The sequence below is a fragment of the Lissotriton helveticus genome, chromosome 3_2 (assembly GCF_964261635.1).
Source record: "Lissotriton helveticus chromosome 3_2, aLisHel1.1, whole genome shotgun sequence".
Classification (NCBI taxonomy): Eukaryota; Metazoa; Chordata; class Amphibia; order Caudata; family Salamandridae; genus Lissotriton; species Lissotriton helveticus.
In genome coordinates, this window is record NC_136062.1 from 323,987,475 (window position 1) to 324,010,726 (window position 23,252).

The following is a 23,252-nucleotide window of genomic DNA, read 5'->3' on the forward strand; positions in this document are numbered from 1 at the left end:
TATGAAAAAAGCAAAGCCTCGTAATATTATTTAAGTGTAAATATTGCACTATGCTGTACTACACTGCTAGACTTATTCTTTTGCATACCTATAGTTTAAAGACACAAAATAACAAACACCAATCTACAGTAATAGTGTACCAACAAGTAGATAACAAAGGGAGCTGACAAAGTTCAGGAGGCAATGTATAAGACTTGTACAAAAATCTATGTTCAACCACAGAAATCATCTTACCTTCCAATTTGTCCAGGGAAAAACAATACCTAATGTAAATAATCCCAGCATTGGGCCCCCACACATCCCATGAATACTTCCTGCAGCCTAGTGACACAAATGAAAAAATAAATATTTGATGAGAATATTCACTTATTGCATAGTTCACTTTTTATCAGTTTACACCACAGTACTTTTCCACTGGCCTTGTTTTCCTTGAAGGGTGGATTATATAACCTTCCTCTCCTGTCTGTAGATGTGGAGTGGAGATATATTTCTTACCCTTCCGACCAATTTACCAGGAAGTGGAATGTCCTGGTGGTTAGAGCACCTGATATGAAAGCTTGCAAAGTGGCTTTAGAGATTAGCAAGTGTTCATCATTCGGAGCCTTTGTGGATGCAGTCTCCCAATTCTTGGATTTAGGTAGGGAGGTTTTCAACTTGCCCCAATAAAATTCATGAACTGATAATTGCAATGTTGTCACGCTCAGATGCTCTGTGTTGTAAGCTTGTACTATGATATGCGCTAATTCCTTTTTATAATAATACATATTTTAACTCAAGTTTAGCTTGAATTATATACCAATGGCAACAACACAAACATACCTATTTAATTCAGGGTGACACACTAAAGTATACAACAGTGATGGAATGAATACTTGAATTAACCTCAGCCACTCGTAATTACTCAGGGCTGCAACCCAGTCCATCATTATTTTGCACAACATGCCACCTCTGTTTGCTGGACTGTTTCCACTGGAGAAGGGTCAAGACTGATTAACATATGGTTGGGCACAGACTGAATTGGTATGGTGTGCAAAATAACGATCGACTGGCATGCTGCCCTTTAATAACTACCAGCGACTGAGATTGTTTGACGCATTCCATCCATATGTTTTTTGTGTACTTTACGTGTCACTCTAAGTGGGACGGGTATGCCTAGTTATGGGTCCCGTGCACACTGTGTTAATTGTTTGAAGCTTTACCTAGCTGGCGAGACCTAATCATGGTGAAACCAGTGCTGGGTTGCTTGTATTCCGGTGCAGGGAGGACCTGTCCTGGCAGTTTGAGTTAGACTGTTCCCATTGGAGGAGGGCCAAGAGTGATTTCCACATGGCTGGCTCCAAACTGAGGTGGTATGGTGTGCAAAATAACAATAGACGGGGAATGGTTCCCGAGTACTTACCAGTAGCTGAGATTATCTCATGCATTTCATCCATTTTTCTTTGTACACTTTAGTGTGTAGCCCTAAGTTGGACGGCTATGCCCACATGTGGGTCCCGTGCACACTGTCACTGGAATCAAGCATTTATCTAACTGATGATCAGGCAGAAACAAACTGGTCCTGGGGTGCTTGTATTCCCGTTCAGGGAGGACCTGGCCTGCAATTTTAAGTTGGACTGTTCCCATTGGAGCAAGGTCAACTGAGGTGACATTGCGTGCAAAATAGGGATGGACTGGGATGCTGCCCGAGTAATTACCAATTGTTGAGATGAATTCAAGAATTCCATCTATCACTTTTTTGTATACTATAATAAAAATGAGCCATCAGCAGAAATACTGCCAGTGTGATTACTGCTACACATTAACCATCACCCTTTAATAATATGGTGCTGGTAATTCTATTATCATTCTTCTCGTCATCTGCATCCCGGTTAATTAGAAGCATTAGATTTATGGCTAGACCTGGCTCTTGCCAATCTGATGAAGGCAAATGTATAAACATAAATTAGACATGATAACAAGTGCAACATACCTACAATGGAGTTGCAGAGTTTTGCCCTACAGAGGACAATTTCCAAGTTTCTAGAAGGCACAGAGGAACAGACTTCAGATGAGCATTTCGAATTCCAAACGTGCCAGGAAGCAAGACTGCAGGTATTTCTTACCACTTGTAACTTGGCGATTGCAAGAGAGCTATACTCCAAATCAGCTTACATATGTTTCCCAACAAAACAAAAGGTAGGAGTACCTGCAGAGTGTCATCGCCCACAATGTCTTTGCTAGGCAACTGTGAGACAATGCTGGTCCAGATGGGACCATACTACATGGATAGAAGATGTCTGGTTAAGATCAGTTGCTTCTTTGGATTGTATAAAAGGATATTGGGAATCTAGAGAACTGTTCTGGAAGTGATGTTGGTAAGTGAAAACAAACGTTTTGAACATGAATACGAAGTCTTATGAGACTGCAGGTTTGCTGCATTTCACTTGATAGGTTCCAGTGACAAAGTAGGAGGGGCTATTATGCTAGGACTACGTACTGATATATTGAATTGATGTCAACACCATAAGGTATTAGAGTTCTAGCCTGTGCACACACATATCTAGGCAATGAATACAATGCAGTGCTACCTGGTCAAGTAAAAACTTTAATTTATCTTCCTCAGAGATTGCATACTGATGAAGCTTGTGGTGTTGTTTCTATTCATGGATAGAAGTCTTTACTGACATATATTTTAGGTACACTTTGTATATTTAGCTTCAACAATTACAAGTTACACACTGAAGTACAGAGAGTTGGGTAAATGCTGATATTGCCAAGGTACATCCATTCACATGCAGAACGTTTATGGCAAGTAAAGAAAGATGTCCTTTTGATTTTGGAGGAAACGCAACGGATCAGCAAAATTGACTTGTCAGAGCGGTGGAGTCCAGCTTCTCTGTTTTCCTTGGTCCATTTCCCTCCCCCCCATTCTCCAATGTCTCTCATGTTCCTGTGTATACAGCATTCTGTGTAGGCAGTGAGAGATGGGGGGTTACATTGCTCCTGTTGGATTTTGAGCACAACGTTATAGAATCCTAATAAGAGTTCATTATGCACTTTCAGATTAGGAGTCGAGTTACATATGTCTGTGCATTTAAATTAAATATCTTCATTGCCTGTTTATATTCCTTTTCGATTGTGATTTTGTTTGTGGTTGTGCATCCGGTTTGTATTTGCTCTGAAGGAGGTGGATAGTTTGTGAAGATTTAAAGGTGTTTTGACCAGCAGCTCATGTGATTTCATTTGATACTTTGATTTACGGGAGCAAGCAAAGGTCCCGGAGAGTTAAAATGGCAACATTTATCTTCCGTAATCCTACAAATTAATTTCAGGACTTTGCCTGAGCAGCTGATATTTTCTAGTTTGATTTTTGTTGTCCTAAGGAAATTAAAGTATAGTGTTCCGGTTTATTTTCAAACTCTAGCTGTTTTACCAGTTGGTGAAGTGCAAGGTATGAAAATAGGAGGCCTTTGAAAACATTTAATCACGGGAGGCACAATTTTGAAGTCCATAGTGTTGTCCTTGCGTCACACAAGGCAATGAGAGGACAGCGCAAAGAATTCTGTAATACTTCCAAAGCCACGCAAGGCCTGATTTGCGTGGCCTTGTGAAAGCATTTAGCGCAAGCCACCTGCATTTCAACTTGGGAGGCCTTGCATGGGTGGATCAGAGGCGTTCCATGAATCGACCCATGGATTTCAGTTCATTCCTAGATTTGCAAAGTCTTGTAAACCTGGGAATGCATGAAAATGCTATGCAATTCCAAGTGAGGGGTAGAGGGAAAAATATTTCAATGACTCATTCTTGTTTACTCTTTTCACATGTGCTGCATTTCACAGCACACGTAGAAAGAGCAAAATGCTTCTAAGGCTTGGTTTTCTACAGGAAGGTGTCATTTCCTGCACAAAAACAAGCTTGCCTGTAAGTCAAGCATACTTAAACTATGGTGCAATGGCACCTGCATTGGAGATAGGCTGCACAATGAACACCAGCACCGGGAGAGAGGAGAAATGCTCCATATCTTTGCAAATATGGAGGATTTTTGCTTTCTCCATTTCAGCCAATGCAGCGCAGCAACTTTGATGGCTGCTTTGCATTGAGTGAGGGTTTACTAAACATGCCTCATAGTTTCTAATGTCGGTGAACAGGGCTGCACAAAAGTCAAGGCTATTATATTTTTAAGTGGAGTTTTTAAAAATCTACAAACTGATTATAATTTATGCACAATAGAAGATTGGCCCCAAAGAGATTGAAGGGTAAGGTATTGCTATCTTTAGTTGACTTAATATAGATTGTTAGACCGGACAGGTTAATGGTGATCTTTCAGGAAAACATTTTGCTTTACTCTTCCATCTTTTTCTGATCTAGTTTTTATTAGCCTTAGGACTCTGTGTACTTTACCACTGCTAACCAGTGCTAACGTGCATGTGTTCTGTCCTCTAAACATGGTAAAATTGGCATTCCCCCAATTAGCACATTTAATTTACTTGCAAGTACCTAGTAAAGTGGTACTACTATTGCTCTTAGTGGGTCTGCAGCACTTATTGAGCCACTCACTTAAGTAGCCTTTGAACCTGTCTCAGGCCTGCCACTGCAGCCTGTGTGTGGAAATTGAAATTGCTATTCTGACTTGGCAAAATAAACCTTTTGCCAGGCCTCAACCTTCCTTTTTAATATCTGTAAGACACGTCTAGGGTAGGTCTGAAATGGCATGAAAGGCAGGGTGCCATGTATTTAAAAAGCTGAACATGTATTTTAAACTTTTACATGTCCTAGTAATGAAAAACTCTCAAATTCATGTTTACTACTACAAGGCCTGCCTCTGTCATAGGATAACAGTGGATTAACATATTACATTTAACATGAGATAAAATTCAATTGGAAACAGGTAGGAGTGTCAAGCTTGATTTCTAAAGAACTGTAATTTAAAGCCCTCTTTAATAGCAACATTGGATTGTAAGTCAGGAAATTCCAAGCACCTCTGAGGGTGGAAACCTCCAAAACCTTCTGCTACTTCAAAGCTGGCACCAGGTATACAGTTTGTACCCTAAAACCCAGCACTTCATTACACCTCTGGACCAGTGGAAGACTAAGAAGGACAGCAACTCTGTGTTCCCACTGCCTGAGTGAAAGGACTGGATCTGCATCTTGAACCTAGGAACACCAGAGTGACTACAAGGGCTAATTCGCTGGCCTCCTGATCAGAGACTCAGTGACATAAATGGCTCCGATCACCTTGAACCCAGCACCTGGGCCTGGTCTGCTGTGAGTCATATCCCCCAAGTGGTGGACCATTGGAAGTGGGTCTCAAGGTGCTCTGCCAGCCCAAGTGTTGTCCTGTGGGCAGAGTAGACACAGCGCAATGCATCTCCTTGCAGGTCCACCTCAGAACTGCCGCTGTGTGACACACCCTTGATGCAGGCCTATGTATTGCAACCCCCTTATCTGAGACATCCTCGACAATGATACAGTACTGTACATCACAGCCCTCTAGCTTCTTCAGAACCGCTGGTGCCCAATGTATTTTTGACGCAGGACTTCACAAGCCCCTCGTCAATGGCATCCTCAATTAAGATGCAGGACCCCACATCACAGCCTTGCAGCTTCCTCAGAACTGCTGCTGTGCGATGCATCCTTCACGATGAATCTCACAATGCTCCGTATACCAGGATTTAAGGTACTTTCTTCAGTTGCCCTAATTTGGTTCTACCCATTGGAACTTTTGTCGTTTTGGTCTGAAATAATTTATTACATGTTATTCTCTGTTTCTAAATTGGTTTGGGATTTTTCATGTGTTGTTTTTTAACTTTATTACTGTTTTAAGTGCTGCATAAATACTTTACACATTGCTGCCAAGCTACTGAGGGAGAAGCACAGGTTAAGTTAGGGTTTGCTTGCATTTCATTCTGCCAAGAATTGCGGTTGCTGCTTGAGTTTGGTTTCACCCTCTCAATCAATATCCCCGTATCCCAACAAAGATGAAATATAAATACAGCCCCTCTTTTCATCCCTATTATGAAAATAAAATCCACATGCATCCATGTCTAAAAACAGGCCTACTCTCCTATTGTAGCCAGTGGCTAAAAACAATGAGTAGGTTATTTCTCCAGTCTGGGCTATATCTATATTTTGTCAGTGTACAGCTTATATTTGTTGTTATCCCAAGTCATTTTATCAGCCAGGGGGTGCACATATGTATTAAATAGAAACCGCGTACCAGAAAACCTTCACTTCAGGTATTAATTCTGAATTTACCACTGGATTCAAACTAGCCTGGCTGGTGAGGGGTGGAACGGCGAAACCGGTCCCAGGGTGCTTGTTTCCTGTCCAGGGAAGACCTGGCTTGGCAGGTCAGGCTGGACTGTTCCAATGAGGAACAGGGGAAGACCGAATTGCATATGGTTGGGTCTGAACTGGGGTGGCGAAGTGAGCTTAAGACAGTGACGGAGTGTCTAAAAAGTTTCAGCGCTACGTCCATCATTTCCTTGTGTTTACTATAAATATATTACTAAAGTGGAGAATACATTTGAAATACCCAAACATACTGGGAGTGTTTTCCACTGTGTTAAGGACAGGGCCTAAAGACCCAGCGGGCATCAGTCGTTTCCTCGGGAGGCTGGTTGGGTGAGGGCCAGTTTTGCTGCGGTGGGGGCCGATTATGTTATTGGGTTTGGTTTTTCAGCAATGATGAAAATTCTACCCCCAATAAAAACTGCAGTGCTTCACACTTGCACCCCCTCCCCTCCCGGGTGCGGGGAGGGGGCTGTTCTGACAACATTGCCAGGCTGCTTCTGGTTTCCAGTCAGGCCCTGGTTAAGGACAGTCTTTGTTTGGTGGATATACCATCATTCCATCAGTTATGGTGCCAGACCAGCTTCTTTGTATCAGGGAGTGGAGAAGTCATCTTGTTTGGCAGACGTATAGATCTCTGTAGTTGTTGAGTGAATGGAAGAAGGAAACTCCATTCTGACAGCATGACGTCCACTACACCCTCTGGCACTAAGGGCCAGTAAGAGCTATCGTAAAGAAACTTAAGATACTGCAAGATATCTTTAGCCAAAGATAGCTGTGCCTACGTATATGCATCACTCTGCCTAGTTACGGGGATGTTTAGCTATAGCATTGTATACCTGAACCTGCCTCCCCCTCACAGTTTATGGAGCCCATTGATTAGCACATTACAGTTGAAACACTTCAGACTGTGTTGTTTTTCGTCAAAAAAATATAATTACAAGACAATAGGCAATCTACTACGTACAAGGAAAGGAAGCATCAACATAACCGAGTTATACCTGAATAATTCCTCCCATAAATGATGCGACTACAGCCATAGATGTGCAGAGTACACCAAACAGCACACCTGAAAATATTTGTAAAAAGCATTGTACACATAAACTCATCAGCACTGAATAGAATGAAAGCAAAGAATAATGTCCAAATCACTATATTCTTGAAATAATAGTAAATGTGCATGTATGCGCAATTGGAGAGTGAAAATAACAGCATGTAAACAAGGTAGATGTTGTATATTATTTAGTCTTTGTGATCTCAAATTGAATCTCTGACCTGACAAAGGTAACACATTTTCATGAAATATAAAAGAGTACCAAATTTAAAGGCCCATTTACAAAAAGCAGTTGCTTTCCATTGCTATCCATTTAACCCCATTGCTGCACAATCTTTATCACAAATAGATCATGTCCCAAAAGATTTATAATGAAAAATGGCGATTTTCCAAGAAAAACATGCACTAGAGGCAGGTCACACACACAATTAAGTCCACAATGAACACTGGCAGAAAGGAAGAACACCGGTGAAGGGAGCAGTGGGTCTACAAGTTTAATCCTCTCTAACATCTCAACTAGCACTATTTAGGAGATATTTTCATAGTCACCTGCATGAAAACAGTTATGTACCCCTTATAAGCACAGACCCACCAGCACCAGCCCCACGCCAAATGCACTTAGGGAGAATAATGTTATTAGAAATGAAAACCTACAGAAAGGGCTGTCACTCCTTGATATACAACTTCAAGCAGTTCGCTTTTTTTTACTCATGCAGGTTATCCAAAGATGGAGAACTCACAAGAAAAGTAGGTGAAAGTGAAGGGCCTATTTAGAGCGTAGAGACATTTAAATACTGCCAATAAGCTAGGTGGGTCATCTGCTTTTGATTAATGTCCGGCAACTGCCAGTCTCTAAATAACACACTCTGAATGTGCAAGTTCTGGGAATCCCTACAGAGGTCCCTACTTCCTAGGCAAAAATACATATTTAATGATATTAATATTTGTGTCATGAAATTAAATTTAAGCTGAAATAAATTATTGTATAAATAAAAATAGGGTTTGTTAGCACTCATCCTGAAAGGGGTAGGTGTAGCACCTAGTTATCTTGCATTACATTAATTTATATTTAACTAAAGTCAAATAAATGCAAGTAGGTAACCTAACCCCGAACTTAAATATAACCAAATAAAGTCAAATACTTAATCATAGTGTCAGTGTTTTTATATAATACAATAAAATACATGATAACAAAATATAAACATTTCCCGCATCCACATCTTACTTAATTGTGTGCTGTTCAGTGCAGCACACATGTAAAGTCAGAAATGTTTGGAGAAAGAAATGCATTTCTCCAAGTTAGCCCCACCCTTAAAGATGTGTTATTTTGGAGCAAAACACTGTACACTACTCTTAGTAGAGATGGCTTTCCATAAAAAACCATGGGTACTTGCATGGGAATGCCCATGTACCACCAATGGAACACCTCACAGCGTCCTGTGCTTTCATGGGTACCTTAATACTGGATTAAAAGCATAAGATTGAAGTGAATTCTGACTGCATCTATAGCTGTAACCTAAACAACGCTGATACTCACATAAACCTTTGCTGATCCAAGCACCTTTTCTATCAGAGATATTCTTGCAGCAAGATTTGACGAAATCCTCATAAGTCACTGTGGCAAGACCATTTATGCTGCCCGCAACTGTGCTATAATTACAGATAAACAGAAAACAAAAACTAAACAACAATGCGAACAATCACTGTTGCATGTTCCAAACGTTGATATAGATGTCTTTAGCTTACAATTCATCTAGAAATTCAGTACATTTAAACTTTCTGTGCAGTAAGTGAACCTCCGAATCCATGTCAATACATATCGTGTTCTGATTCAGACATCCAAGGTATTTTTCACATTTATGTATTATTTTGCGAACTGTCTCTGGTTTTGCGATGTGACCTGTGTACAATTGGTTGCATCGCAAAATCTCCAGCCGCGTTGGGTGTATTGCAGAATGACCTGCCTGGTGAAGCTTAACTAGTCTGCTCCTTGCTTGTGAATCCTTCTGGTAGGCTACAGGAATGTTGGTCTGAAAGTTACATAGGAAAACTATCACTCTCTCTTTTTTTTTTTTAAGTAACAGGTGTTCCCTAAAATAATCTATGCTACTTTAAAAGAAGTGTGTTGTTGCAACTTGGTATGACCCTTTACCCCTGTTTCCCCCCTCCCTTGTTACTCACCTTGGTATGAACCGCACTGACAGCTCAGGCGCTCGCTATCGAATGTTGAGATAGCAGCTGAGCCCCATGATGATAAGCTGACGGCATCTTTGTGTGTTATTTCTTAACTCATTAAAGTAACTTAAACGAACACTGCTTCCTCCTTACTACATTTGATGGCGACGAGGTGAGGAGACTGTGCCAGGGACAGTGGATGCCGTTCCCCTGGAGTGATTTTCAAGAGCTTATCTGAAGAAAGGATTTATCGGACCTAACCGCTATCTACTTAAGGGAGCTAAGTGATACATTTTGCGGTGATTTAGCGCTAGCGGCAAGCATATTGGCGTGTGAAGGAAAGTACATAGACTTTAAGTGCTGTAATTGGAAGTCAGCGTCAGCGTGTCATGGTGTGCTTACAGCGTAAATGATAAAAGGAAGGAAATTGGTATTCGTGTGTCACCTCGGGCACAAGGGGGGCAAATGGTGATCGGCGCGGCGAATTGGAAAGAACATCGCTTGTGGTGGCGTTTGAAGGCGTGGGAAGGAAGCGTAGGAGGCGAGCATGAGTCAGATGAAGGAACGGGCAGCTAATGTTTGACACCCGTGTGGCGTTCCTTTTTCATCAATATAAGCGTTTAGTTCAAGCGCCGGTATTTGTGAGGAAACCCCGCCACCTCAATCCTGACTGCAGCGCAGGGCAGCGCGTCTGCAGAGAATCTAAAGGAAAAATCTTCAGGCGCCATCCTGTTCATTAGCCAATTTAGCCATAAAGGATTAACTGTTGCCTTGAGTGGATTTGTGTGCAGTTCTACAACGGAACGAAGTTAAAGGAGTAGCCTTACCCTCGTTAGCATCAGCTTGTGTCCGACAGGAACTGTTCAGTCAGACGCTCTACACAGGAAGTTCCCGCCAATCGGGGAGGAGACCCGCTCCATTGGTTTTGAGTGACGATTACCATAGAAAAAGAAAGAGGACTTGTAGAAGTAGTGTATACCTGCTATTGTGTGGGAAACCTATTTTGGGGTTGGGATATGGTGTTTGTGTGGTAAATGTATTTTTTCACAAGATTTTTCGCAAAGGAAGTAGTCCCCTAAGGATTTCACCCTCATATTTATCTGATATTTCTTTCCAGCTAACTTGCAAGGAGTGTTGGGATATATTCACAGTTGTATGGCAATGGCAGGTGCAGGTATGAGCCAACCTCCACCTTTTCTTAATGAATTGGGGGAACCAGTTATTCCCTGGAGGAGGTGGGAAGGCATATTTAAATCGTATCTAATTGCCATTGGTGGAAGTAATTATACTAACTTAAGGAAACAGCACATACTTCTCCACAATTTAGGCACACATGGTAGGAAAATTTATGAGGATATTACTGGAAGACTGGTGGAGGATGATCAAGAAGAAGTAGTGGAGGGTGTCAATGTATATGAGAGCACGTTGAGGGAACTAGAGGCACACTTTAAAGAGAAAATTAACGTGGTAATGGAAAGACATACGTTTTTTAAGAGGGCACAGAAGAAGGAGGAGAGGGTGAGCGCGTACATAGCAGTGTTGAGAGGATTATCAGCCACATGTGAATTTGGGCAACTTACTGACTCGTTGATAAGAGATGAACTGGTGAGATGTACTAATGATACAAAAACACAAGAGGAATTACTCACTAAGAACCCTAATTTAGAGGAAGCCATCAACATAGCTAAGGGTCTAGAACACACTGCGCGGTGTATGAGAGAAATGAAACCGCAGGAGGGGACAAACAAAGAGAGGGCAGAGAACAAGGTCCACCTGGAGGGAGAAACTGTTTGCAAAGTGGGGGACAAGAGTAAAGAGATGGTTCGAAGTAAGACAGGAAATATGTTATGTTACAAGTGTGGTAGTCCCAATCACTTAGCCAACAATTGGAAATGTCCAGCGAGAAATGTACAATGCAGGAAGTGTAACAGGTGGGGGCACTATTCAAAAGTATGTAAAGCACCCAGCAAGACAGTACATGCGATTGAGGATTATCCTCAGGAAGAGGAGGGGGAGAAATCTTATATTTTTCAGGTAGAAGAAGAGGAGGAAAATAATGATGACATATATCCCAAATGTGATGTTTTGCTTGATGGTATAAAGTTCAGTATGTATGCTGATTCATGTTCTCCCTACACTTTGGTTGACAAAAAGGTATTTGATGACAAATTTGCTAATCATCCTGTCAAATTGATGCAGGCAGATATCAGTCCTAAGGGGTACAACAAGGGGAAAATCCCCTTAGAGGGAATGGCAATAATGAGAATTGCATTTAAAGACAGGCACACGGTGGGGAAGGTGTATGTGTCCACTAGTGGTTCGACCTTATTGGGCTGGAAACACCAGAAGGAGTAGGGCATGAAACTAGACCCAAATAACAAGGAGCAAGTGTTACTGATAAACCCAGAAGGCATATCAGGGGACCTCACAGAAGAGTTTAAGGAGGTATTCAGCGAAAGGCTAGGTGTATTTAAAAACTACATGCACAAGATTATTCTTAAGAAGGAGGCAGTACCAGTAGTGCACAAGACTAGATCAATACCGTTGCGAATGAGAGAACCGCTTCAGCAAGAACTTCAAAGGTTAGTCAGTCAAGGAGTTATCACCGAAATTGAGAGTTCGGCATGGTTGGCTCCCATTGTGATCACGGCAAAAGATGGAGGAAACAGCATAAGGCTCTGCGTGGACCTGAGAGATCTAAATGCAAACATCCTGGTGGATAGGTTTCCACTTCCCCGAATCAGTGAAATGTTGAGCACCATCAGGGGGGCCAGATATTTTAGTGTCTTAGATCTTTCCTCTGCATATTACCAAATCAAACTACATCCTGAATCGCAAATTTTAACGGCCTTCACCACTCCTTTTGGAAACTTCAAGTTTCAGAGAATGCCATTCGGTTTGGCGTCGGCGGCTGCTGCCTTCCAAAGAGTCATGCAACATGTGCTGAAAGACTGCAAGAAGACCATCTGTTTCCAAGATGACATATTGATCTATGGAAGTAGCGATGAAGAACATAATGAGATGGCAAGGAAGGTGTTAGAGAAGCTGAGAGAAGTAGGATTCACCACCAAACCAAGCAAGTGCAAGCTAGGAGTAAGCTCGGTGGACTACCTTGGACACACCTTATCGGAGGAAGGCATAAAGCCTAAGTACGATTTAGTCAAAGCTGTGAGAGACGCCCCCACACCCAAAGGCAAGGAGGACATACTATCTTTTTTAGGGCTTGCTGAGTACATGGCAAAATTTATCAGGGACTTTGCCATGGTCTCACAGCCTCTAAGAGAATTGATTAAGAAGGATAGTATTTTTGTGTGGGGAAAGGAACAAGAGACGTCCATGATGAGCATAAAGAGGGCAATCATTGAAGCCCCATACATTGAAAAATTTGATCCAAATGGAGCCACTATCATATCGACAGATGCCAGCAACAGAGGCATTGGGGCGACATTGGCGCAGAGAGAGGGAAGCAATATCAAAGTTGTGGCCTTTGCATCAAGGACCCTCACTTCATCAGAAGCTAACTATTCGACCATAGAGAAAGAGGCTCTGGCGGTGTATTGGGCTATCCGCCATTACAAATTCTTCATATGGGGAATTCCATTTGAAGTACAGACGGACCACAAACCCCTGGTCTCACTGTTCACCAAGAAAGACATGGAAAGCATGACACCCCGTATAGCCAAATGGGCTGTAGGACTACAAGCATATAATTTCAGGGTGACATATATTCCAGGGCAACAGAACAGGGTTGCAGATTTTTTATCGAGAGCACCAACCAAAGAAGAGGAGGAGGAAGAGCAGAGCGGTGATTCCATTCTGGAGGTGAGCCTAGCAGCAGTGGAGAAGAATGCTTGGGTAACCCAGATGGAGCAGGATGAAGTTATGAAAAAAGTGAAGAAACATATCCTCACGGGATGGCCAAAGAAGTGTAAAGACATGGAGAGCGACATCCAGCCATATTGGAATGTGCGGGAAGATCTTTCCATTGAAGGAAATTTCATACTCAAGTCGGGGAAGCTTGTTCCGCCGGAGGCATTAAGGAACCAGATCGTGGAGCTGGCGCATGAAGGTCATCTTGGCCGCAGTTTGAGTAAAGCTAGACTACGCATGGACTACTGGTTTCCTGCGATGGACAGCGAAATGGAAGACAAGGTGCGTGACTGCTACGCATGCAGCCTAAGCGACAAGTCTAAAGTCACTAGACGGGCACCATTGTCACCAGTGGAAGTTCCAGAGATTCCCTGGGACAAGCTAGGCTTCGACATAGCTGGACCTGTTCATGGCAAAGGGCCCCAGGATTGGTACTTACTAGTTCTGGTGGATTACTATTCCAGCTGGATCACATGCAAGATGGTCCACAACGTGAACACAAGGACGATCATTGAATTCATGAAGGAGGTGTTCTCGAGAGAAGGCATTCCGATGACACTGGTAACGGATAATGGGGTGCAACTTATCTCCGAAGGGATGAAGGAGTTTCTGAAAGACTGCTCCATAGCCCATATCCGCACGCCACTATATTGCCCCAAGGCAAATGGCAAGGTGGAAAGAGTTAACCGCATGTTGAAAGAGTGCATGCAGCTGGCCAACCAGGCTGGGGAAAACATCGAGGAAGCAATAAGAGACATGCTGTGGGCATACCACACCACACCGAAGTCAACCACAGGATGTACTCCTTTCGAGTTACTGAGAGGGAGGAAAGCTGGAACGAAGCTGACCCCTAATTGGATGGGAAGGAAACAAATAGATGAAACCGATCCCAAGGAGATCAAGAAGAGGATCGAAACCAATCAAAGGAAATACAAGGAGTGGTACGACAGGAAGTGGGGAGTCAAGGAGAGGGAGTTTCAGCAAGGACAAAACGTCTACATCAGGAAACCGGAAAGACTAAGAAAAGGGGATGAAAAGTATTATGCCCCCAGTACTATCAGTAGGCCAAAGAAGAACACTGTGGTCATGGAAGATGGAAGGTTATGGAGCCATGACCGGGTGGTGCCCACAGAAGGGATTGAAGCTAGGTCAGGCTTAAGAGGAATGGAGGGTGGAGACATCAAGGATGGGGACAGACAGCACAGAAAGAGCGATAGACCTAGGATCCCACCCCACTGGCATAAACAGTATGTAATGAGATCCTGAGCAACTATGTTAATACTGTATTATGATTTGTGGGTCTGCTGTGATTACTTGGAACGGCTATGGCAGGGCGGTAGTTTCGCCCCCCAATTCTCCCTTACCCGTTTTCTCTCCAGTGCATTACCTGTTTCCTGTTCACCACATTTTTCCTCTTTCCCTAGGGAGGATGATGTGTTGCAACTTGGTATGACCCTTTACCCCTGTTTCCCCCCTCCCTTGTTACTCACCTTGGTATGAACCGCACTGACAGCTCAGGCGCTCGCTATCGAATGTTGAGATAGCAGCTGAGCCCCATGATGATAAGCTGACGGCATCTTTGTGTGTTATTTCTTAACTCATTAAAGTAACTTAAACGAACACTGCTTCCTCCTTACTACATGTGTCTTTTGGAAAATCTTCATGGGAGGCATGCAGTGAAACGATGACGAGGGAAAATTATTGTTCATTTCCCCTTGGCATTGTCTGTTGAAATACCCCCCACCCCATTCTGTTGAAATCCCCCCCCCCCCCCCCAACCCGGCCAGTGGCCCCACCGCACGCCGCGGCTGCAACATAGATTTGTATATATGGATCCTAGCTGTTTACTAGGCTCATACTGTTAATTCCTGCACTTTAAGGACTACTATCCTACTCTGGTTTTGTACAACTCCTACAACCCTCGTATGTGAACCATTTATGAATCTTAAAAAAAGCAAATTACATTTTGTTCCTGACCCTTGCTCTCTGTGACACCTCAATGAGGTCTGTATGAGATGGCGTAAACAGATTTTCTGCAACGTGATATGACATAGCATAACGCTTATACAAGTGCAATTTTACCATTTCACTTTACACCTAAACAAATGCAATGTAGGTAAGACATTTGTAATAGAGAAACTGTACTGTACAAATAACATTGACTATTCGCAAATAATAAATGACACAGGGCCATATGTATCAACATTCCGTTTTGCGATTCCTAAATAGAGATTTTTAAGGAATCGCTAGTTAGAAATCGCAAAATGGTATGTATGTAGAAATCAGCTTCTTTTTAGCGATTTATTACAATTCCTTAATTGCGATTAGCAAATTGCTAATCGCAATTAAGGAATAATTTCCCATTCATTTCTATGGGCCAGGAGGCCCATAGAAATGAAGGGGAAATTTGCGATTCGCAATTTGCTAATCGCAAATTGTGAATATTGTCAAGGGTGCAGGGGTGTCAAAAGGACACCCTGTTGCACCCCTGAAATCGGCATGGGTGCACATGTGGCGCACATACATGCCCTCAGGGCATGTATGTGCATCACATGGCACTTAGAGAATTGTCAAAATATGCATTTTGAAAGGAATTAGCAATTTACCACCAACTAGAAGTTGGTGGTAATTTGCGATTCCTTAAGGCCAATTTGCTAATTTTTTTGGCTTCTTACATTGCATTTAAGGAATCGCAAAATTTGTGACACACTGGTGCCGTAAAAAAGCTCCATGTTGTGCCATATTTACAAAGTGATGCATCTAGGCAGATGCATCACTTTGTAAACACCTGTAAACACCTGTGCTACATTATACCTGCGTGAGATATAATGTACGCAAGTTGGCGCTCCCCTGCATCAAAGCCTCGTAGAAGTGGTGCCTCGAAATCTATAAGATTTCAGTGCGCCACTTCTAGGACAGCATTGTGTGATAACCTTACATGTGCCTAATGGCAGGTGTAATGGTGACGAAGGGCCTATCACATGGGGCTTGCCCCAAGTGAAAGTACACATTGATGGAGATGCGTCTGTTTTCAGACACACCCCAGCAATGAGCCACTTTTGCGCCAACAGATATGTCAGTAATACTGACGTATCTGTCATTCCTTGTGGTATGATGCTTCATACAGAAATATAACGCAACCATCATGTCGGAAGGAGGGCTCACTGAGAAATGTTGCATCAATTCTTTCACGCAGCGATGCAACACGTCTCATAAATGAGGCCCAACGTTTCCTATTAAAACTTTCTTGGAATTCCAAATAATAGCATCATGCCTGTCTCCAAAAGCTTGAACTTGCCCACAAAGAAATTGAGGATCAAGGTGTGCCTGCACTCCTCACATATAGGGTCCAAAATAAGCTCATGCATCAGCTTGCTCACAATCAGTGTATGGTGACTGATTCATATTGATTGTATGTGGAATACAGCACAAACTAATTAGTGATAATTCCATGCGTGGGTCAAAAATGGGAATAGGGTTAGCAAACCTCAGTGAATTGAATTAACTGTATGCACAATTTAGAAGGTTTATTGGCAAAACATATTGACAGTGAAGAAATAAAGCAGATATATAAATCACATTCTATTTTGTCATGAATATTCTTATTTAGGCAAAGCCAAACAATATACAAACACCTAACTGGTCATAAAGCAATCACACCAGTTTTTGCTCCACAAAACATGGACTTTATTTAATGTTTGGATCATGGTATTTTTTAATATAATTAATGTTTTCATTTATATCAATCAGCACAATCGCAAGTTTAATAAATGACAATGTAATGGTTTGCACAATTTTTACAGACACTAACTGAATACTACAACAAAGATGTATGTTAGTACATTGACATACACTTCCAGAGTACAATATATAACAATTACTGATTGTAGGAAATTGAGTTGTTGGCTGACTGGGGTGTGGGACCTGGCCAATCAGCAACCACGATCCTTGTCAGGGTAAGGCACAACCAGAACCCCCAAATTAACCTGTGATCAACCCCTTGGCTTATTGGCACATAGTAGTCAGGCTTAAATTAGAGGCAATATGTAAAGTATTTGCACAAAAGTTCAAACAGTAAAACAGTGAAAAACATCCCACAAAAAGTGCCATATAAGTTGGAACAATAGAGTAAAATGTAATAAATGAAACAAGACCTAAGCAACAAACATCGAATCTCTAGAACTGGAGATATGAAATTTTCAAGAATGAACTGTAAAATAGTGCTTAAAAGCATAAAGCACCAACTGGGGATATCTGGTCACGCTGGATCGGGTCAAAGTGAAAAGTTCAGGTTTACAGTGATGGAGCATCGGTCAGATACAGTCACAGATCAGTCTTGCTGTAGTTTTACCTTCAAGTTGTGGGCCAGGAGCCCTGTTCGCGTTGAAACGAGTGACCCGGAGAAAGGAGAGCGCCGCTGGTGGTGATCGGCATGGTGCAAAGAGAAGGTCAGCCATCATGGACGTGTGGGCTGGAGCTTCGCGTTGGAGGTCCTCATGGTCAATCGATGCTTGCTGTGTAAAGAGACTGGCTTGCAGCCATTCACATTGATTTTCTGTGCATGTGGCACAATTCCTTACAGGCTCATCTGAGGTCGCAGAGAGTCCAAAACTTGAATTTAAGAGTTCAAGATCTACACCAAGGGTCCAGTGCCCGAGAAACACCTCATGGGGGCCAGGAACTAGCTGAAGATGGGTCCAGGAGCTATTGTGGAGACTGTTATGCCCTGAGGCTCAAATGAGGAGGCTAACAAATAAGCCTTTTGAGCCACTCTGTGATCCTGGGTTCAAGATGGGTTGCAGGTCCAATTCTTCCTTGTCAGACAAGAGGGCAGCAGTGCAGCACAGCAAGGTAGCAGCCCCTTCAGAGTAGCAGTCCAGCAGAGTGGCAGTCCTTTCAGCAGCACATTGGCTCTTCTGCCTGTCAGAATATCCACAGGTCTTGAAGGGTACAGAAGGAGTAGTGTCTGAGGTCCTTCTGTTATACACAGTTGTGCCTTTGAAGCAAGGAGAAGTTTCCAGAGGCATGCCTTTAAAGTGCACAGATGCCCTGTTTTCTTAGCCCTGGCTCCTGACTAACTATTCAGGATTTGCTGCCCTTTGTGTGGAAACAAATGGACTCAGCCTATTCAGGTGTGAGTGAGGTTAGGCCCAGCTATTCCCTTCCATCGGGCTGGGATGGCCCATCCAGTCACACCTAAGCTCCCATTGTGTGCTGCTGTCTAGGAGGATTAAAAAAGCAAGACTGCCAACCACACCCAGTCATGTGACCACAGGCAGGCTGCAGGCACCTAATGGCTAATGCACGAAAAAGCCAACTTTCTAAAAGGTAATCAGGCACTCCTCTCAGTTTGAAACTGGATTCTGCTATCTTGTTACTTTAAATCAATACTTTACAATGCTACTTTTCACAAGCTTTTATTCAAAATGATATATTTAATAAAATGCTTAATTATGAATGTTTTCATTCATTCATCTTTTATTTGTTCCTTTATTGTAAGCAATATTGAGGTTCATTTCCATGAATATAAATTCTTCACAAATAACATTTTTTAATCCACTATGCATTTCGGACCATGGGTCCTTCATCAGGAGGTCATTGAATATTGTGAAACAAAAGAAAAGCTTATGTTAAAATATTAATGCTCTCAATTGATCAAAAATTTAATTTTAGTTATAAAACTTTGACATAAAACTTTGACATAATCAACAATGATTATGAGGAGTCAGAATTCAATCTGTGTTGAAAAATTAATACCCGTAAATATATTACTGATATCAAAATAACATTGTCCTCATCATCAACCAATTGAATCATATCCTAAATTGCTAAGGCAAAAGTACAACAAATGTTGTCAAAAGTATGGACTACATAAACACACATGTGAACTAAATACATTAAGCCATTGTTGATGAGTATTTCTAACGATGGGTATGTTGACTTACTCAACAATTCAATTGTTACTCAACAACAGTGTGTTAGTTCAAAAGGTCATTCTATGAATAATCAACACAAACAATGGTGGATGCACACCCAATTTCTGTTCTATGACTGCAGGTTAAGCCAATCTGCATTATGTTGCAATGTTCATAATTAGCCCGTAGCATGCCTGTAAAATGAACGTCTCAAAAGAGCATTTTGTATATATTTGTGGTAGGTCACTAATACAATGCATATATATCAGGGGGGTGGCAAAATAATGTAGATCCATCTAGGTTACCCAATGTAGTCATGGAATCACGAAGGGGAGCGTTGTGTACATTCAAAATTAGGAAAATAAACACAATTGAATTTAATGCGAGATTTAATAAAGTTGTTTCAAAGAGATTATCTCGTAACTCGTTTTGCAGAAAAGTCCTTTTGCAGCGCACACGTCTTTCCCCCGCAGACTATTCACGCCTCCGTTTGGTGCAGCTACGTGGTGCTGTGTGCTCCGAAATCAGGGAGTCATTGTCTTTGCCTTCTCCACTGCTTCACGCTCCCGACCGTTCTACACGGCCGCCATTTTTTGCCTCGGAAAATAAGCAACAGAAACATATGTTGCTGGCTCATACCTGTCACGGAACCATCGGCAGGCTGCTGCGGGAGCTGACGCTGGCCGTGAGAGTGTCGGCAGCCGGCGGCAGTGTGCAGACCTGGGCTCAGGTGAAGGTGAAGGGGAGGAGCCGGGAGCCTCCACGGACGCCGCGGGAATCATTGAGCAGAGAGCGGGTTGCAGTGGCGGTCGGGACGGAGACGGCACTAAAGCAGATAGCCAGCAAAGGAAGACAGTCCACACGGAGCACTAAAAGGAAACGACAAGGAGGCCGAAGTGGAGCCATGGCCCCAAAAACGATTGCAAGCTCTAAGGCCGCTCTAAAAAGGAAAGCTGCAGCCGAGGCGGCTGCTGAAGCAGAAGCTGAGGAAGACAGCCGGCAGAGAAGGCAGACACCGGTAAGGAAAGATCAGCTTGCGGTAAAGACTAAACAGACTGGGTCACCTATCTTGGATATCTTTGCCAAAATAGGCAAGGGGAAGGGTTTGAAAGCGGATACTTTGAAGGATGCGCAGGAACTGGAGTTGAGCGCAAAGGGAAATGCAGAGAATATAGATGTGGAAGGGGCTGGGGTAAATGCGTTATCTCCCCCTTCAGATCTTAAGCTTAACCCTTCTTTGTGCCCGGTAAAAACGCTTGTGGATACTGAGGGTCAGAACAGTACTGCGCCAGTGCCTGTGTCTATCTCGAAAGACCCTTCTGTGATACCGGGGGGGGACGGTGAAGAGAGGCTGACCCCAAAGTCAAGTTCGGAAGAGCAGATTAAGACAATGACAGGTTCAGCAGATACAGCAGTATCAGGGGCTTTAGTTACGGACAGTACATCAAGCCTAATAGCCGAAAAATCTAATGATAAGGAGAAGGAGAAGCCTCCCAGCGAATGTTTTTTCTCCGTCTCAGAAGGAGGCGAGTGGTCAGAGGATGGTGATAGCTCTGAACAGGGTGGGAGCAATCTAGATACAGGCACAGACAGTGAACCAGAGCTCGATATCGGATCACATATATCTTCTGCTAAACCGCCTGCTGGGGCCAAAATGCATGAACTCAGTTGGGACCATTCATCAGCCACTCCGCTAGTCGGAAGCCCACACGGGGAAGCAGCGCAGATGTCGCTCCTAGAGGTGATCCACAAGGAGATTCTGGCTCACAGGGAAGAAACGCGACAAGATAGTCGCAAGGCACAGGCGGCTGTTAGAAAGATGCAAGGAGCCATAAGAAAAATGTCTAAAGTGTGCACTAACTTGGGCGATAGAGTCTCCAACCTAGAGGAGAGGGTTGTTTCAACCGAGGCGGATGCGGCAGCTGCCTCCAACAAAGTAGATTCTCAAAGTGCCCAAATAACAGACATCCAATGGAAGTTGGAAGGTTTGGAAAATCGACAAAGAAGGAACAATCTCAGAATTTTGGGAGTACAGGAGGGAGTTGAAGGGACAGACGTGAGGGCCTTTGTCATCAAACTGTTTAAGCAAGCATTTGTAGATTTGCCAGGCTGGAATTGGGCTGAGGAGATTCAGCGGGCTCACCGTACTCCGTTTAAGTTAAGCAGGAACTCAAAGGAAGGAGATAAGCCGAGAGCCATACTGATATTTTTAGGCAATTTTGTACTAAGACAGGCAATATCAGAAAAAGCTAGACCGGAAGCACGGAAGGTAGTTGAAGGAATCTCGTTTTTTGTCAGACCCGATTTCTGCCATATAACAGTCGAGCGACGATGAAGGCTGAGACAATTGATAAAACCCTTCCAGGACAAAAAGATGCAGGTTTACCTGATTAATCCGGCACAACTTAAAATAATTAATGCTGGTAAAACTTTGTACTTTTCCTCCGAAATTAAGGCCAGGGAATATCTGGATTCACAGAGTGCTTGATTCTGACGACTAAGTTATCTCTACTATCTCAAATAAAAAAAAAATTAAAAAAACTGTTTAAATGGGATATCGGCTAGTTTAAGAAATTATATGTGAATCAGATCTTAGGCAACTTTATTCATTACTTGAGCCTGCAGTGGGGTGGTAGGGTGTTGTGTGTGGTATTTAGGTATTTCAATTATATTTTTCTTCCTTTTTTCTTTTTCTCCGACTCACAGGGTTTGGTTTTATGCACGGCTTTCTTTCGTTTAGTTCCATCTCCACTGCTTCAGACGCTTTTTCCATGGTATGCACAGACCTAGTCTGAGCGCCTCACATGAGGGGGTATTTGGGTGGGGGGGCGGGGGGGGCAAGATAAGGAAGTAAGGGGGAGGGGCGGGAAAGGGAAAGGGGGGGGAAAAATTCAAAAAAACGAGATGTTTTGGAGTAAAGAGGTTTCTGTTGCCAATCAGAGGATTACATCGATAATAATGGCCAAATTAGGGCAGCCGGGTTTCTCCTGTCAGGAAAGATTACCTCAAAAATATGGCTCACATTAAAATTTGCTCCGTCAATATTGGTGGGTTAAATGATTGGAGAAAGCGGCAAAGATTATGTCACTTTGTCAAATTTAATAATTTGGATGTTCTGTGTTTGCAGGAGACCCACCTTCCATGGGCTAGTAGAAATTTTCTGCATATAAGGGGGTATGAGATGTTAGCCTGTTCCTCTCAGACTTCAATGACAAGGGGGGTGGCTATTCTTGCTAAACCGAGGTTAGGTGGGGTGAAGAGGACTAAAGTAGATAGTTCTGGGAGATGGGCAATAGTGGAACTGAATCTTGGGTGTACGATATGTACGGTATACGGATCGAATCAGGACGATCCGGCGGTGTTTGATACACTAGAAGGGGAACTTGCAGACTGGCCTACCCCTATTATAATTTGTGGGGATCTCAACATTTCGGCAGATTGGAACAGACCTGGTAGCTATTCAGGTGGTAAACCAAAAGTGTTTCATGCTCTGTCCTCCCTAATGAGATCGCATGGTTTGAAAGATGTCTGGAGTGCAAAAGAATCTGGCAATCCAGGTTTTACATATTACTCCTTTCCACATAAAAAATACACTAAGTTGGATTATTTTTTGTTATCTTCAGAGAAACTTGGTAAAGTCAAGATCATAAAGTTGCCTAAATCCCTATCTGATCATAACCCCTTGATTCTATTATTTGATATAGACAATATCGAAAGAAGACAATCAAAGTGGTCATTTGAGAGAAAGCTCCTTGCGGATGATAGATTTGTGAGACACATAAGAAAATGGGCCAGGGAATTCTATGACATCAATCGGTACAGTGCCTCTCGCAATGTAGTTTGGGAAACCTTCAAGGCATCTTTGAGGGGCGAGACAATAAGCTGCTCTGCCAGACTGAGGAAGGAGGATAGGATGAAGGCTGAGACCCTGATCAGGGAATTAGGAATAGTAGAAGCACAGCATATTA

The 23,252-nt window shown here is 42.8% G+C and overlaps 1 protein-coding gene across 1 annotated transcript in view; it reads right to left on the reverse strand.

Moving 5' to 3' along the window:
• LOC144826313 (sodium-coupled monocarboxylate transporter 2-like) overlaps positions 1-23,252 on the reverse strand; it is a 717,317-nt gene that overhangs the window by 63,971 nt on the left and 630,094 nt on the right. Inside the window, exons 9-11 of the mRNA XM_078684656.1 lie at positions 8,862-8,974; positions 7,272-7,339; positions 235-321 (exon numbers count right to left, since the gene is read on the reverse strand). Of these exons, the coding sequence (XP_078540782.1) occupies positions 235-321; positions 7,272-7,339; positions 8,862-8,974 (268 nt within the window). The remainder of the gene's footprint in view (positions 1-234; positions 322-7,271; positions 7,340-8,861; positions 8,975-23,252) is intronic.